The sequence below is a fragment of the Dipteris shenzhenensis genome, chromosome 14 (assembly GCF_047967505.1).
Source record: "Dipteris shenzhenensis isolate YYH24624 ecotype China chromosome 14, Dip_SZ_1.0, whole genome shotgun sequence".
In the NCBI taxonomy this organism is placed as follows: Eukaryota; Viridiplantae; Streptophyta; class Polypodiopsida; order Gleicheniales; family Dipteridaceae; genus Dipteris; species Dipteris shenzhenensis.
Window position 1 is genome coordinate 44,605,491 of NC_141609.1, and position 14,502 is coordinate 44,619,992.

The 14,502-nt window shown below is 45.5% G+C and overlaps 1 protein-coding gene across 1 annotated transcript; it reads left to right on the plus strand.

Annotated features, from left to right (window-relative positions):
- Positions 1-103: 103 nt before the first annotated feature.
- LOC147894690 (protein NRT1/ PTR FAMILY 8.1-like) lies at positions 104-3,272 on the plus strand. Its single transcript, XM_087385125.1, has 4 exons — positions 104-549; positions 915-1,132; positions 1,246-1,814; positions 2,068-3,272. The coding sequence occupies exons 1-4, from the start codon at positions 435-437 to the stop codon at positions 3,044-3,046; spliced, it is 1,881 nt and encodes a 626-aa protein (XP_087241251.1). The 5' UTR covers positions 104-434; the 3' UTR covers positions 3,047-3,272.
- The last annotated feature ends 11,230 nt before the right edge of the window (positions 3,273-14,502 follow it).

Below are 14,502 nucleotides of genomic sequence, written 5' to 3' on the forward strand. Positions count from 1 at the left end.
TCAGTCCACAACGATACGCCATCCCCTGTCGGACTATCGAAGCATCTAAACGACGCAAAATACAATAGCAATAACAATAACAATAACCGCTGGACGGATTGCAGCCAATTGCAGTATCTGCCGCTCCGGAATATCTGATATCGGCCGGTAGCTTGTCCATGGAATCCAGGGATCCTTAGCTACAGCCGACTGGTTCTTCTGAATCATATGCATTGCGCAAACCCGCCTGCTTGGAAGTTTGGGCGATAGTTGCTCAAATTGAAGTGCATATAAACGTAGCCCAAGGGCTTTCAATCCAGTGCTGCGTATCAGCATTCGGCAACATAAAACCTGTGCCTCGGGCCTCGGCTCGATGTTATAATCACATCAGCAGTAAGCTCTAGAGTCTAGACTCGTGAGCGCCGTGTTGCTTTTGCCCATTACCTGTTTACACCATGGAGAACGGAAATGGAAAAGAATCGTATGTACGGCTGGGTGCGGTGGATTTTAAAGGTCGCCAGGCTCTGAAATCCAAGACAGGCGGCTGGAGAGCAGTCCCCTTTCTTTTAGGTATGAAACCATCCAATGCTTAGGTAGCAAAAAACTCGCAAAATTAGCACAGATTCTAGAGCTCTGAAATGAGTAATTCCTGTACCGTCGTTAACGTTCGAATCAATTCAGAGAGTCTAGAGTTCTGAAATGAGTAATTCCTGTACCGTCGTTAACGTTTCAAATCAATTCAACACTCTTTTCTGGTTCATTTGATCGCACCTTACACACTGGATCCTCTAAGCAATGACTGTACTATGTAGCATGGATTGCAAACTTTCGAGGTTCTCGGATGATTGAAATTCTTTACTTCTAATCCTTGCTTGCCTTCTAGCTACGATTGAAATTTGAACTTTGAAGCCACCTTTGTTGTTTTACATGTGCAGTATTGGAGATCTGCGAGGTGGCAGGTTTTGCTGGACTTGGTATTAATATTGTGACATACCTCCTTCAGGAGGCACACTTCTCTTACTCAAACGCAGCCGTGATCACCACCAACTTTCTGGGCACAGCCTATATAGTGCCCATCATAGCTGGGTTCTTCGCAGATGCTTACTTGGGACGCTTCCGTGCCATCTTGATTTTCGGAATAGTGGAGGTTACGGTATGGCAACCTGAGTCCTGAAATAAGTGCTGCAAATTTCTACTGAAACTTAGAGGAAGCAGTTGCCTGCTGTAACAATGTAAAGCCTGAAGTTTTGTTTGAATGTTGTCCAGGGGTTCATCATTATGACTCTCTCAGCATCTATTGCTTCCTACCATCGAACACCCCCATGTCTTTCCCTGACTGATTGCCCTCCCGTGAGAGGGCGACAATACTCCATTCTCATGGCTGGAATGTATCTGATTGCTGTGGGATCCGGGGGAGTGAGAGTGAATTTGTCATCACATGGAGCTGACCAATTCGATGAGAGCGATGCCAAGGAGAGGTTGCAAATGTCCAGTTTCTTCAATTGGTTCTTCTTCTGTCTCGCGCTAGGCTTCGGCATCGCCAGCACCTTCTTGGTTTACATTCAAGAGTACGTGAGCTTCGGTCTAGGATTTGGACTTGCGATGGCGCTCGTCTTCATCGGGCTTTCTTGTGCCGTTGGGGGTTCGCCCTTCTACAGATACGAGGTGCCCGTGGGTAGTCCTCTTACGCGCATCGCGCAGGTGCTTGTGGCAGCCCTTCGGAAGCGCGGAAAAAGACTTCCATCCAACGCCAACAAATTGTTTGAGGTGTATGAGAAAGGCGATGATGCAATGCTGCCACGGGTGGCTCACATCGATCATACAAACCAATTTAGGTGAATATATGCAAGCACAGATTACAGTCATTAGATGGAACATGATGATTTTTGTTTTCTGGGGCTTTCTCCGGCTTAGAATTGGAGAACTAAAAGTTGGCTGATTGATGTTTTTAGTTTCCGATCGACTAAATTAATTTGTAACGTTCGTCTTTCTTGCGGAATGAGTAGCGCTTGTCCATTGATTGAGACGTTGCCTTCGGGTCCAACTCTTAACATCCTTCTTCGATTGTGTGCGTTATATTGCTTGCAGGTGGCTAGACAAGGCCGCAATCGTGGATTCAGAGGGAGACGGCAGCGAGCCGAGCCCCTGGAAACTGTGCACCGTGACGCAAGTGGAGGAGGTGAAGGCACTGTCGAGGATGATGCCCATCTGGGCAACGACGATACTGCTGAACGTATGTTTGGCGCAGCTGCAGACATTCTCAATAGAGCAAGGCGTGACAGTGGACAGGTATCTGGGGAAAGGCCACAGCTTCCAGATACCAGCAGCATCACTGGTGACATTTCCGGTGCTGATGCTACTGGTGCTATCACCGATGTACGATCTAGTATTTGTGCCAGTGGCGAGGAGGATCACGGGGAGGGCGACGGGGATAACGCATTTACAAAGGATAGGGGTGGGATTGATGATGGCGGTGGTGTCGATGAGCATAGCGGGGGGAGTGGAAAGGAGGAGGGTGAAGGTGGCGAAAGAGAACGGACTATTAGACAACGTAGAAGTATTACAAGGGCTAGAATCAATTCCAATGAGCATATTTTGGTTAGTACCACAATATTTAGCATTCGGGATTGCAGACATGTTCACGTACGTCGGAGTATTAGAATTTTTCTATCAAGAGGCTCCCGACGGAATGAGAAGTTTGGGAACCGGAATCAGTCAAAGTACGTTAGCTTTGGGCTATTATCTGAGTGGCTCCATTGTTAATGCCGTGAAGAAGGGGACGGGACGGAACGGTGGATGGTTGCCGGATAACCTCGACAGATCTCAGCTGGACTATTTCTACTGGATGTTGGCCGTGATTAATGTTATCAACCTTGGGCTGTTTGTGATTTGTGCCAGCTTTTATAAGTATCGACCTCGTAGCCGACGCGATCTGTCTGCGGGTGCCGCTGCCGGAGACGCTGTTACTCGTCCGTCCGTTGAGTTCAGCATGACGGACCACTCCGTCGACGGCCTCCTCCGCCCCGCGCCCTCCACACCCTCTGCTGATATTCCCCATGTTGTCTAGCCTCCGCCTCCCCCCCCACCACCACCTTCTCTCTCTCTCTCTCTCTCTCTCTCTCTCTCTGCCTTATCGTCAACTACGATCTCTCTCTCGGATGCAGGACTTCGGACTAGCGTTGTAGGCTGCTTGCCATTGCTGCTACGAAGTAAAAGATCCCCATCCTATCCATTTTCTCTCTCTGTCATCTCCATCTCCCTTCCTCTGTCCCCTACTAAGTTAAAACCTTCTTCTCTCCCTCTTAGGTCCCCCTCGTTCCTCCAAACTTCACTCATTAATCCGTGACCTAAACCTCGCTCAGCCTTGCATATGAAGCCACCGAGTCCAAGAAGCGTCGAGATTCAATGATGGACATCGTCACTCGTACTCCTCTAGTACGATATCATTTGAAACTTCATGTCATTGCTAGCTAAGCCGTTGTGCTCGTAAACATGTCTAAATTCCGAAGAAACATTACAGTTTCCTTTGAGAATTTGTAAACCATGCAGCATGGTGGCAGAAAACTACAATTGTATAAGACTATGCTCAGTTCTTATTCATCTTGTCATAACTAATTAACCCAATACATGTACGATACATGTACAATATGGGTGGAAAGTTAGTTTATCTTTTAATGAAAGGATCTAAATGTTTGTTTAGGGCTTGGTCTCTTCTTTGTATTTAACATTGGGTAAAAGAATAACCAAGTGTAGCTCACAAGTTTAGATGATTTTGTAGAGGCACCTTTGTGAGTATGTTGCATATAGGTAACTTGTGCTTCCTTTAGCATGATGTAAGAAACTTGATGTCTAAACAAATGCACACATTCCAAACCTTAATCTCACAGTTAAAATAATATAATTGAGCTTTGAACCCAAGGGATTTGTGAGAGATTTAGATCATTAAAATGACATATTGAAACATTTTTAATATTTTTGGGACAAAATTTTGATAATTTAAACTGCCCCACTAGTAAAATTTTCCCACCATCGGTTACATATAATCATCACACAGTAATACCATGCCACCGCATGGTATTACACACACACATGCATGCACGCATGCACGTGCGTGTAGTACACAAGCAAACACACACACACACATGCACGCACTACATGCACGTGCATGCGCACACGTATGCACATGCACCTGCACACGCACAGGCACACGTGCACGCGTGCGCGCACACACACACACACACTCCCATGCCTTAGTACTTTATGCTTTTCTTAAGAGTCTTGTGCTCCAAGATCAACGCTTTCATGACTCTCACATCAATAAAAAGGATAAAACGAAAAGGATATTAAGAATCGTAAAGGATTAAACAAAGCTTCACAATAAAAATATACCCTTTTGAAAAGTATCTTGTGTTTGTTGTGTAAATTTGCTAAATTTGTTGGCTTTGATTAACTCATGCGTTATACAAGTAGCATTTATTATAGAGAGATCTTTAGAGGTCCTATAGAGAGAGAAGGAGCCTCTTCGGCTACAATTTTGCTACTCAGTTTTGCATCAAGGTTAAGTGCCTCCAAGGCTGCAACATCCCCAACGACCTCAGTTGTTGTTCCTTGTTGTTTCTTGCAGCTCGGTGTGAATCAGCCGGGTCATAGTTTCCTACAACAAGCCATCTCTCATGGCAAACAAAACTCTACTACCCAATGTCCAGTCACGTAGCAGACAACGTAGCTACACAACAACACAAAGCAACTATAGACGTGCTTGCTAGATGCGCAAAATAGCGGGCGCGTCAATAGGCATTGCTTTAGTAGAGAAATTACGGGTGCGTCTAAATGCACGGCTAAACGCTCGTCTATTTGCGCGTAAATCGCCGCATCTATTTGCACGTTTGACCTGAGAAAATACGAGCCCGTCTAACATCCCGTTTATTAGCGCGTCTATTTGCGTGTGTATTTGCGCGTTTATTTACGCATTTACACTGAGACTCAAACGCGCTCCAGAGAATACAAAAAGTGAGATTTTGGTGTACATCATTGCTTTCCAAACATTGCCCATGATTACCAAAGCACATAATTTTTTGCAAGCCCACATATACAAGAATTAAGTGAAATGAGGAGAATGAGACAATATGTAAAATAGTTTTGCCAATATCAATTGTGGGGCTACGGTTCAATCTCATCCTCAATGAGATCAACCCTTGCCAAACTATCTACTTCAAAATCCAAACAAGTGTTTAGATCTACAAATACATTCAACCCACTACTACTTGTGCCACTCATGTGCTCATCGAAATCAGCATCTCCAATGGTAGGCTCGTCCTCACGGGTAATGCCGGCCTCAATATCTATATCTCCTATCTCATGATCATCCTCCTCTCTTGTATCACGGTCATCATCACGTCCATGGCCATGATCATCCTCCATACGCTCCATATTAGTAAATGTACTATACATCACTTTGGAACGTGGCATAATAGGTATGACATGCCACCATCTATTATTATCCACCATTGGTTGATAGACAACCTAATTCAAACACAAATACAATCATGTTACTTTTCTTGCATCAAATATTTAAAAGCGAGTATTTTTATGTGTGTGCACAGTACGTGTTCACATTGTTGTGGTAGTACTAGTGTGTCCTTCCTACTTTGCCAAAACTTTGTGGAGTCAATAGTTACAAAGCCACTTGCATGGCATTTGATTGTTACATTAGGGCCTCTTTCCACCACGTCCTTAAACCACTTTACATCCAAAACATACACAAAGAAGCGTCGAAAGTCAAGCATAATGATGTCTTGGATTATGCCACAATAATCATCCATGGCTCCATTGGCTCCCTCAAAGCTAGCAATGACGCCACAATCTTGTGTGTTTCTCTTATCATCAATCTGTTGTGTTCGAAAATGCTTGCCCTCACACCATATAGCATTGAACATAGTGCACTACACCAAGAAAAAATCAATTAAATAAGCAATCTAAATTATAAAAAGCTCCTAACTTATGCATAACATTCTATATACTGACCTTGCTCATGCATCCCCTAGCATACTCCCATTCTTCCATTGTGATATGCATCCCCTCGTCTTTCTCTGCTTTCTCCATTTCATCAAGTAGCCAATCCACATGAATATCCTTTGGAAGTGCTCTTAGATGCTGAGGGTATGGCACACGAGATCCATGGTGTGTACAAAAGAGGGCCCTTTCTTCTTGTCTTCTTGCCTTTGCATCCTCGTATCTTGTCACCCATCTTTTCATCACATCACTATTAAGCACGCAAAAGAGGTTGATACTATTATGCAACTCCGTGTCTATTACTTTGTTGCATCCTTTCCCTTGAGGCACAATAGAGGTCATCCTTAGGTCTTCATCATCTCTCCATAGTCGTGGGAGAGAGCTATCCACATCAACAAGAAACTCAGAAATATATACAAGTGACTCTTGTACCAACCAACCCTTGGCCATGCTACCTTCGGGTCTTGCATTTTGTCTCACGAAGCCCTTTAAGGTCTTCATGAAGCGCTCGAGGAAGAACAACCATCGTGCATGTATAGTACCGCATATAGCAATCTCATCCACCAAATGTACTATGAGATGTAGTTGGCTTGTGAGAATAGAATGTGGAAATGTCTCCTCCACTAAACAAACCGCCTCCACTGACATAACTCAAGCATTCTCAAGCGTGGTGGGATCTATTTCCTTTGAGCTCACATACCTCACAAGCTCGCCCATCTTGTAAATACAATCTTTCACATCCTTTGATGCACTACGTGAAATGCTAGTAGGTAGTATGAACTGAACCCGCGAGGAGGTGGTTGATTAGTTACTTATAGCTATTCACTCACAAATTTGAAAGGAAAAATATATTATGCATATAAAATACTTACTTGGAGCATCTTGTGCCAATCATGAGATTTCAAGCCATATAATTGCTCTACACCTCTTTTCTTGCTCTTTGTAAAGGCTCCCTTCAAACACCTCATGCATCCAGTGGGAGTACGAATTGTAGTAATAGCGCGCTTCACCGTCGCCATCTCTAGCTTTGATAACATCCACGGTGCACAAGGTAAAAAAACATGCCCATTTGGTCTCTCTTGAGGCCAAGCTTCACGCATCCTCCCTGTGGTACGTAGATCCTCCCTTATGCCTGCCGAATCTCGTGTCCCATTCAAATGCTCCCAAATGGTAGATGCCACATTCTTGAAGATATGCATGGGATCGAGCAGGTGATTGATCTTGAGGTGGGACCAATATGGTAAACGATAAAAGATGGAGTATCTAAACAAAATAAATTGTTAGCATGCAATCTTTACTTTCAACCAATATAGTCAATCTTTACTTCCAGCCAATAGTTACAAACCCTTACCGGCTCATGCCAAGTGGTGGAGGAGTCGTGGAACCGTCCCAAATTCTCATCCAATCTCCCGTGGTGAGTGATTGTGGGAGGACTTCATTCCAAGGGGCAACATATCTAGGATGATCAGGTGGGAGAAATCGATGGTGATTCTCATAGATGACCTTATTCAATGCGTCTGCCCGTGAGGCAACTAGCGAAGGACCACAAACAGGACATGCATGGTAACCCGATGTAGTGAGACTTGAACAATAGATGCAATTAAGAGTGGAAGGTGGGTTTAGGGTGCCACGTCCTTTGCCTATTCATAATTAAAAAATGCAATGCTTACCTGAACACTCGCCATAGCCTGGGAAGTCATGCATCGTCCACATCAAGACTGCTTTGCAGCTGAAGTCTCGTGACGAGGGAGGCCTGCTCACATCATGCACCTCGATACCTCTCCAAAGTATCTCTAGCTCATCAATCAAAGGCTCCAAATAAACATCAGGGTTTTTGACTTTATGTTTCCCTGGAATTAGAAGGGACAGCATGACATGTCCTTTCTTAATAGCCATAGAGGGTGGAAGATTGCAATTCACCAATACCACTGGCCATACACTGTAAGACGTGCTTTTGAGACCAAATGGGTTCACACCGTCCATACCCAATCCAAGTCTCAAGCTCCTAGGTTCTTCCTTGAAGCTTGGCCATGTGTTTTTAATATGCTTCCACGCAGGAGAGTCCACGGGAGTTCTCCACTTGCCATTGGTTGATCGATGGGAGGAATGCCATGACATGAGCTCTGCAATAGATTTGCACTTGAACATATGTTGGATGCAAGGGATTATGGGAAAATGTCGCAATACCTTACGAGGCACGTCCAAGGTTTTGAGATCTGCTCTATATCTTGCCTCTCCACAAGTAGGACACTCTCTTGCATCCTTATGTAGTCCACGAAACAAAACGCAATCGTTGACACATGCATGGATGCGCTTGTAATCTAATCCTCCAAGAGAGGTCACATGTTGCCTTGCCATATCTCTTGAGGTCGGTAATTTATTCTCCCTTGGAAGCATTTTACACAATAGCCTGCACGTGAAGACCATAAATGAGGAAAAGCATTTGAGTAATTGACCCACGTGCATAATTCACCATGTTTGCAAAATCGACTTTAAAGCTTACTTGAGTAATGCATTCAAACTTGCATTGCTCCATCCATAGATGGTTTGCAAGTTTAGTAACTCAAGGGAGGCACGTAGAAAAGAGAATGTGCACCCCTCAAATAGTGGAGTCGATGCTGTAGTAAAAAGATCATCTTGCTCCATGCTATTATCCCTCCCTTGATGGACATATAAATCCCGCACCATATCATCAAACACCTCCTCCTCCACGGCTTCATGAGGTAATGGCGGAGGGCTACTATCACCATCACTCCATGCATCCGTAACGGTCCCTCCTGAAAATCCCACCTCATGTCGCCGACGCTTTGCCTCCTCACGACGGGCATAGGGTAACATGTGCAGGTGTGGCACTGCATCCTGTATCAAATTAAAACAGGATCATAACTCAAACATATGAACACCCATAGGTATCTCAATCAACCTTAACTTACAAACCCTTACCCTGTTTATAGTCACATTCCATTCTCCATACTTTGAGATATGATTGAGCGTAATCCTGCATGCATGATACATGTTTCCTCGACATCGATCACACAGACATTTGATTTTTTGCTCCAACCACATTTTGCGATGGTGGATACGGAGGGATTCATCCTCACTGGAGCTACTTGTTGAAGATGGAGACATCCTACAAACAAACAACCCACCAAATTTGCTCTTCTTCAAATGCTTAATTTAAACTCTGTGTTGCGTCTATCGCCGCGTCTATAGTCGCGTCTAACATCCCGTCTAATGGCGCGTCTAAACGAGCATCTACTCTGTGTATTTAAACGTGCCTATAGATGCGCTAATAGACGCGACTATAGACGCGTCTACTCTGTGTATTCAGATGCGCCTATAGACGCGCTAATAGACGCGACTATAGACGCGGCTTTTAAACCTGCTTTTCGGCGCGCCGCTTGCTTTGCTTTTCTTTTCATTACTTAAACTTCACGAGCGGCTTCCTTCCTTCTTTATTAGCAGTTCCATAGATTCGAAGCTTAAGAGAGAGCCTCCCATACAGAGTTCCAAGCTTTCACTCAAGAGAAAGGGACCGTACCTACACTTGCTTCCAAGCCTAAAGGAGAGGAGGAGTACGAACAAGGAGAAGAAACAAGTTTGAAAAAGAAAGATCCTTCCATACCTTTATCCAAGTAAGTCCTTTTGAAGTTGTTCTTACTTGCTCTTTCCAGTTTTGTACTTTCTCGCATCCAGGAAATGCAGGATCTAGGTATGAGCGTCACGTTCTTTTGTCGGGCGCAACATCCTTTTCGACTTTTTAGTATTCTCGCCTGTCGGAGCGCGTCTATAGGCGCATCTCAGGGCGCATCTACAGGCGTGTCTATCCGCACGTCTGGCTTGTTACAGACACACACAGACGCGTCTATAGACGCTCACACAGACGCCCTGTTAAACGCACTTTTAAGCGCACTGTTAGATGCACTTTTAAACGCACTGTTAGACGCACTATTAAACGCACTATTAGACGGACTGTTAAACGCATTGTTAAACGCTCTGTTAGACGCATCTATAGACGCGCAAATCAGACGATGGGTCTATAGACGCGCTCTGACAGAGCCTCTTTTTTCTTCCCCTTTCTTCTCAGCTCCCAAAGTAATAGATTTATTTCCTATTTTCCAGTTCAACATGTGGCCAGGAAGTGCTTCTAGCTCACCTGATCTGCGGGAATCGATTTGGAAGGACTTATATAATCTTTTAGGGCACCCTCCTAGTCCTGCGGAGTTATACGGGTATATGACGGGTACCCTTAACACTCCCCAGGAGTCGGCACTACAGACTTCGAGCCACCCCACACCGCCTGAGATCACCCCAGCGGAGTCAGCACAGCTGTCTTATGCCCCTTCTTATGCCCCTTCCCCCGTACCGTCTTATGCCCCTTCCCCCATGCCGTCTTATGTCCCTTCTGCCATCCCGTCTTATGCCCCTTCCCCCATGCCGTCAGGAGGTCCTTCTGTCTCAGCGAGCCATCAACGTAGTCCCCAGCCATCGAGACTCGGTTCTCCAGCTATAAGTGGTCAGCGTAGTCCCGTGCAGTCCCCAGCTACGAGTGGCCCAGCGTACGAGCTCGACACGACAAGGTAACAGGCGTAGTAGCAGGGAGAGCAGTCGCGGATGCATGGCACAGTGCTTTGGGCCATGTGGCAGTGAGGAGGAGGATGATTCAGATGATTTAGATGTGCCTCTGGGTGATGGTACGATTTATTATGACATCACTCAGACAGGAGGCATCTTGATGGATGCGCGGGGGAAGGACATCATGGCCTTCATGCGCTCTATAATTGCTAACAATTACAGAGATTGCTTTATCCACTATAAAGACCACCCAAAGAGGTTGGCTGATGAGACCCTCACTACTGTTCGCTCTAGGTATCCTAACCCTCCCAATCGCCAGTTCACAGATAAATGGGGGAAGTCAAAGTTTGTTACGATACTTAGCAATAAAAGATCTTCGCTTAAGAGGCAGGCACTAGCGGAGCTTGCCAGGCTTGAGGCAGGTCAACCTCCAAGGGGCCCGCCCCACACCGCTCACAAGCGTGAGTGGAAGAAGGCAATGAAGTCAGCGAGGGAGGAGCCCAGTCTGCAGCACATGGAGGCACGGAGGATCCAGATGGAGGAATATGGAAGCGCGCATTTTGGAGCAGTTGGTGTTGAATCATGGGAGGCCCAATTTGTAAGTATCGATCTCAAATTATATTGCTTATGTAGTTTATTAGGAGGTTGGTTGTTTCTTTGTACTAATCCCTCCACAAAGTGTATCGCAGTCATGCAACTTGAGATCGTGGGCAGATACCCTACTCCAGTGGAGACAGCCTACCACCGCCACCATCGCAGAGGAGATACATGGAGGCACTTCTATGATGACGAGTTGATTACTGAGGAGCAGTATACCCAAGCTACTGGATAAGCCCCCCAGGTATTTGAAAGTAATTAAATAATGCCAAAATTATAAGTAAAGATTTGATTTTTCATACATTGATATATGTTGTCCCTTGTTTACAGGCCCATGCACAAGACGACAAGGAAGACGAGGAAGGAGGCACAGAAGGGAGCACAGAAGGGAGTGTGGAAGGCAGCGAGGATTAGTCGTAGAAGTAGTGCTACTATTCTTTTTTGTACTTAAAGCCACTGGCTTGGCTTCGTGCCTCTTGTATATAGACTCCTCTTATTTTTTGTACTTGAAGCTACATGACATGGCTTAGCTTCCTTATTTTTTGTACTTGAAGCCACATGACGTGGCTTAGCTTCGTGCTATATGTATATACAAGCACTTTTTGAGCTTTCAATTTTATTGCGTTTTGGAGTTGTAATATTTTATTTGGAATTGTAATTAAAATGCGGTTGGCTGTAAGAATTGAATTACAGAATGTGGATATGGGATTCTTGTAACTATATAGCATACACAACATACACAGTATTCTGTAAATTTTTTTTTTTTTTAAAAGGGCGTCTATCAGTGCGTTTAAAAACGTGTTTATATTCGCGTCTGTCTGTTCGACTTGCGTCTATATGTGCATCTATAAAAGCATTTATAAGCGCGTCTATTTATGCATCTTTACGCGCGTCTATACATGCATAAGTCTGATATATAGACGCGCAATTAGATGCGGATCTTCATACGCGCAAATAGACGTGCCCGTAAGTTTTTTATTTAGTTCATGAAACGCGTCTGTGCGCGCGTCTATGGGTGCTTTGTCTTGTTGTGCTACCACCAATGCTGCTGCTCCTAGCTACTGCAAATTGCTATGACCGTCTAATGAATGACAACTCTCAAGCATCTACGGCCCACAGCAGTGACATGTAGACTCTACCATAGCTAAGTTCTATAGACAGTGCCTTGCAACAGCGGCCCACCCGCTTAGTCGCCATACGACTTGCTCTCCAAATGCAACGCTCAATGACCTACAGCCTTCCACAGCTCTTGTAGCCTCGCCTTCCCTAACTATAGCCTTCCTTGGCTCCTACAGCTAACTACGGCTAGCAACATGTTTTGAGGCTCTCAGCACAAGCATCCAGACTCCAAAAGAGCATCTTGGTAAGCACAAGCGACTCTCCAGCAATGACTACTCCATCTCCAATGCAGTCGACAACATCAGCAATCTCCAGCCTCCCATGGCTCCTCTGACCTATAGCACGAACTCCAACGGGCTCCTCGTCGCACAACAGTCATGCCCTCCATGAACACGACAACACATGGAGCTCATGGGCTCCCAGACTCATCAGGCAGCAAGGGTTGCTCTCCAACGCCTAGCGCCCAAAGCCTCTCCCAGTGTCCAAAGCTCCAAGTGCTTCACAAAGCTGCGCCACTAGCTTGATCTCTGCCATACACTGCTCCAACCTGCCGATAGCAATGACCTCCACAAAGCATTGATTGGCCACCACAAAGCCCATTGAAACGGGATGCTCACGGAAGATGACACAGAGAATTCCATCGACAGAATCATAGTTGATTCCGTCGCATCTTAATGGAATCTTCATAGATTCCAGTGACCCAAGGATTGACCTCCAACCGACATGTGGCATAGACCTTATCTCAAGGTCACCACATAAGAGGGGGTGGTGAAAGAAATGCCACATGGCACCCTATCTACCACCTCATCACCTTGGCCCTATTGCCATGTCACCACTGACAATGCCACATCAGCAGCAGCCTTGTGAGGCTTCCACACCATCGTTCTCTACCACGTGGTAGCTGACTACCACATCAGTAGACCTTATTCTCTTACCACATCATCAGGTCCACGTCAATAGGCCATGTCAGTTGGAATGTCATCGTTGCTGGCATCATTTGTTATGTCATCATTAGACCCTGGGTTGAAGGATTAGTCAAGTTCACCATGCATCAGTTAACCATAAACCAAATTGCCACATCATCAGTGCTACGTGGCACACTGAGCCCCTGCAGGCACAATTATCACTCTGTAGGCACATTGTGCACCTTACATGTGCACATAGTTGCCACCTTAGCACACTGCTTCATAGGCACACCTCTTGCTAGGCACAGTGTCACATCATGATTGAGCACATTTGCACTCCTTTTGCCCCTCCACCTAGATCAAGTCGTATCTCTTGATCCAGAAGAATTTGAGGGCGCTCCAAAAGGAAAAGTCGCTCGATTTTTCGTCCTCTATGTGCTCATCACATTATAAGCACATTTATATGCAAGTGTCACTCACTTTGGAGCCTCACCGACAAATTCACTTCCTACATGCACATCAATCTCTACATTGACACATTTGACCCAGCACTTAAAAAGAACAAAAGAAAAGAAATTATTTGCTCTTCTTTCATCGATCGATGGTTGGTATAGATCTAGATTAGAGTAGACTAGATCGCCATAGAGGGGATGCTTTGAATCTTCCCAAGTTGCCAATCTAAGACTATTAGATATCAATGCTCCACTCTCGTATAACTACGCGGGAACCAACTAACTCTACTTGTAAGCCCCCCATGTGAGGAGAAGGAATTTGAGTAGCTCGGTTATCTAATAGGTCCTGGTTTGGACACCAGATGGGGGTCATGTGTGGTCTGATGGCTGGATGGCTTCAGATAGAGTTGGCACACTGCCAACTAGGCTACATGCAAGTGTGGAAGGCATCCCTTGATTGACCGCACTGAGGGTGGATGGAGCATTTCCTGGGGTAGCCCACTCTCGAGTTGCGGGGCCCGTTTGGAGCCTCAGATGATCCCGAATGGCTATGGGCCGAACGATGACCATAGGTCAGTTGCTCTGTTTTGGGCATCGATTCTATCGTATGGTCAGTGGCCTATTTCAGGATCGACCCCCAGTCGACCGTTTTGGATGGACTAGGTCGGTCACCCAATTGAGCCTAACCGACTACGACTAGTGGCTATATAAGAGCATGCCCGTGAAGCCCATTTCATCATTGGCTATAGCAACCCTGATTCGTTAGCATCCAGCCTCCGTCTTCTACTATTTCTGGCATGCCATCGAAGCTTCTTTCATAGGAGCGCATGGTTGGGAGGCAGCACCATCTATTGTATCAGTTC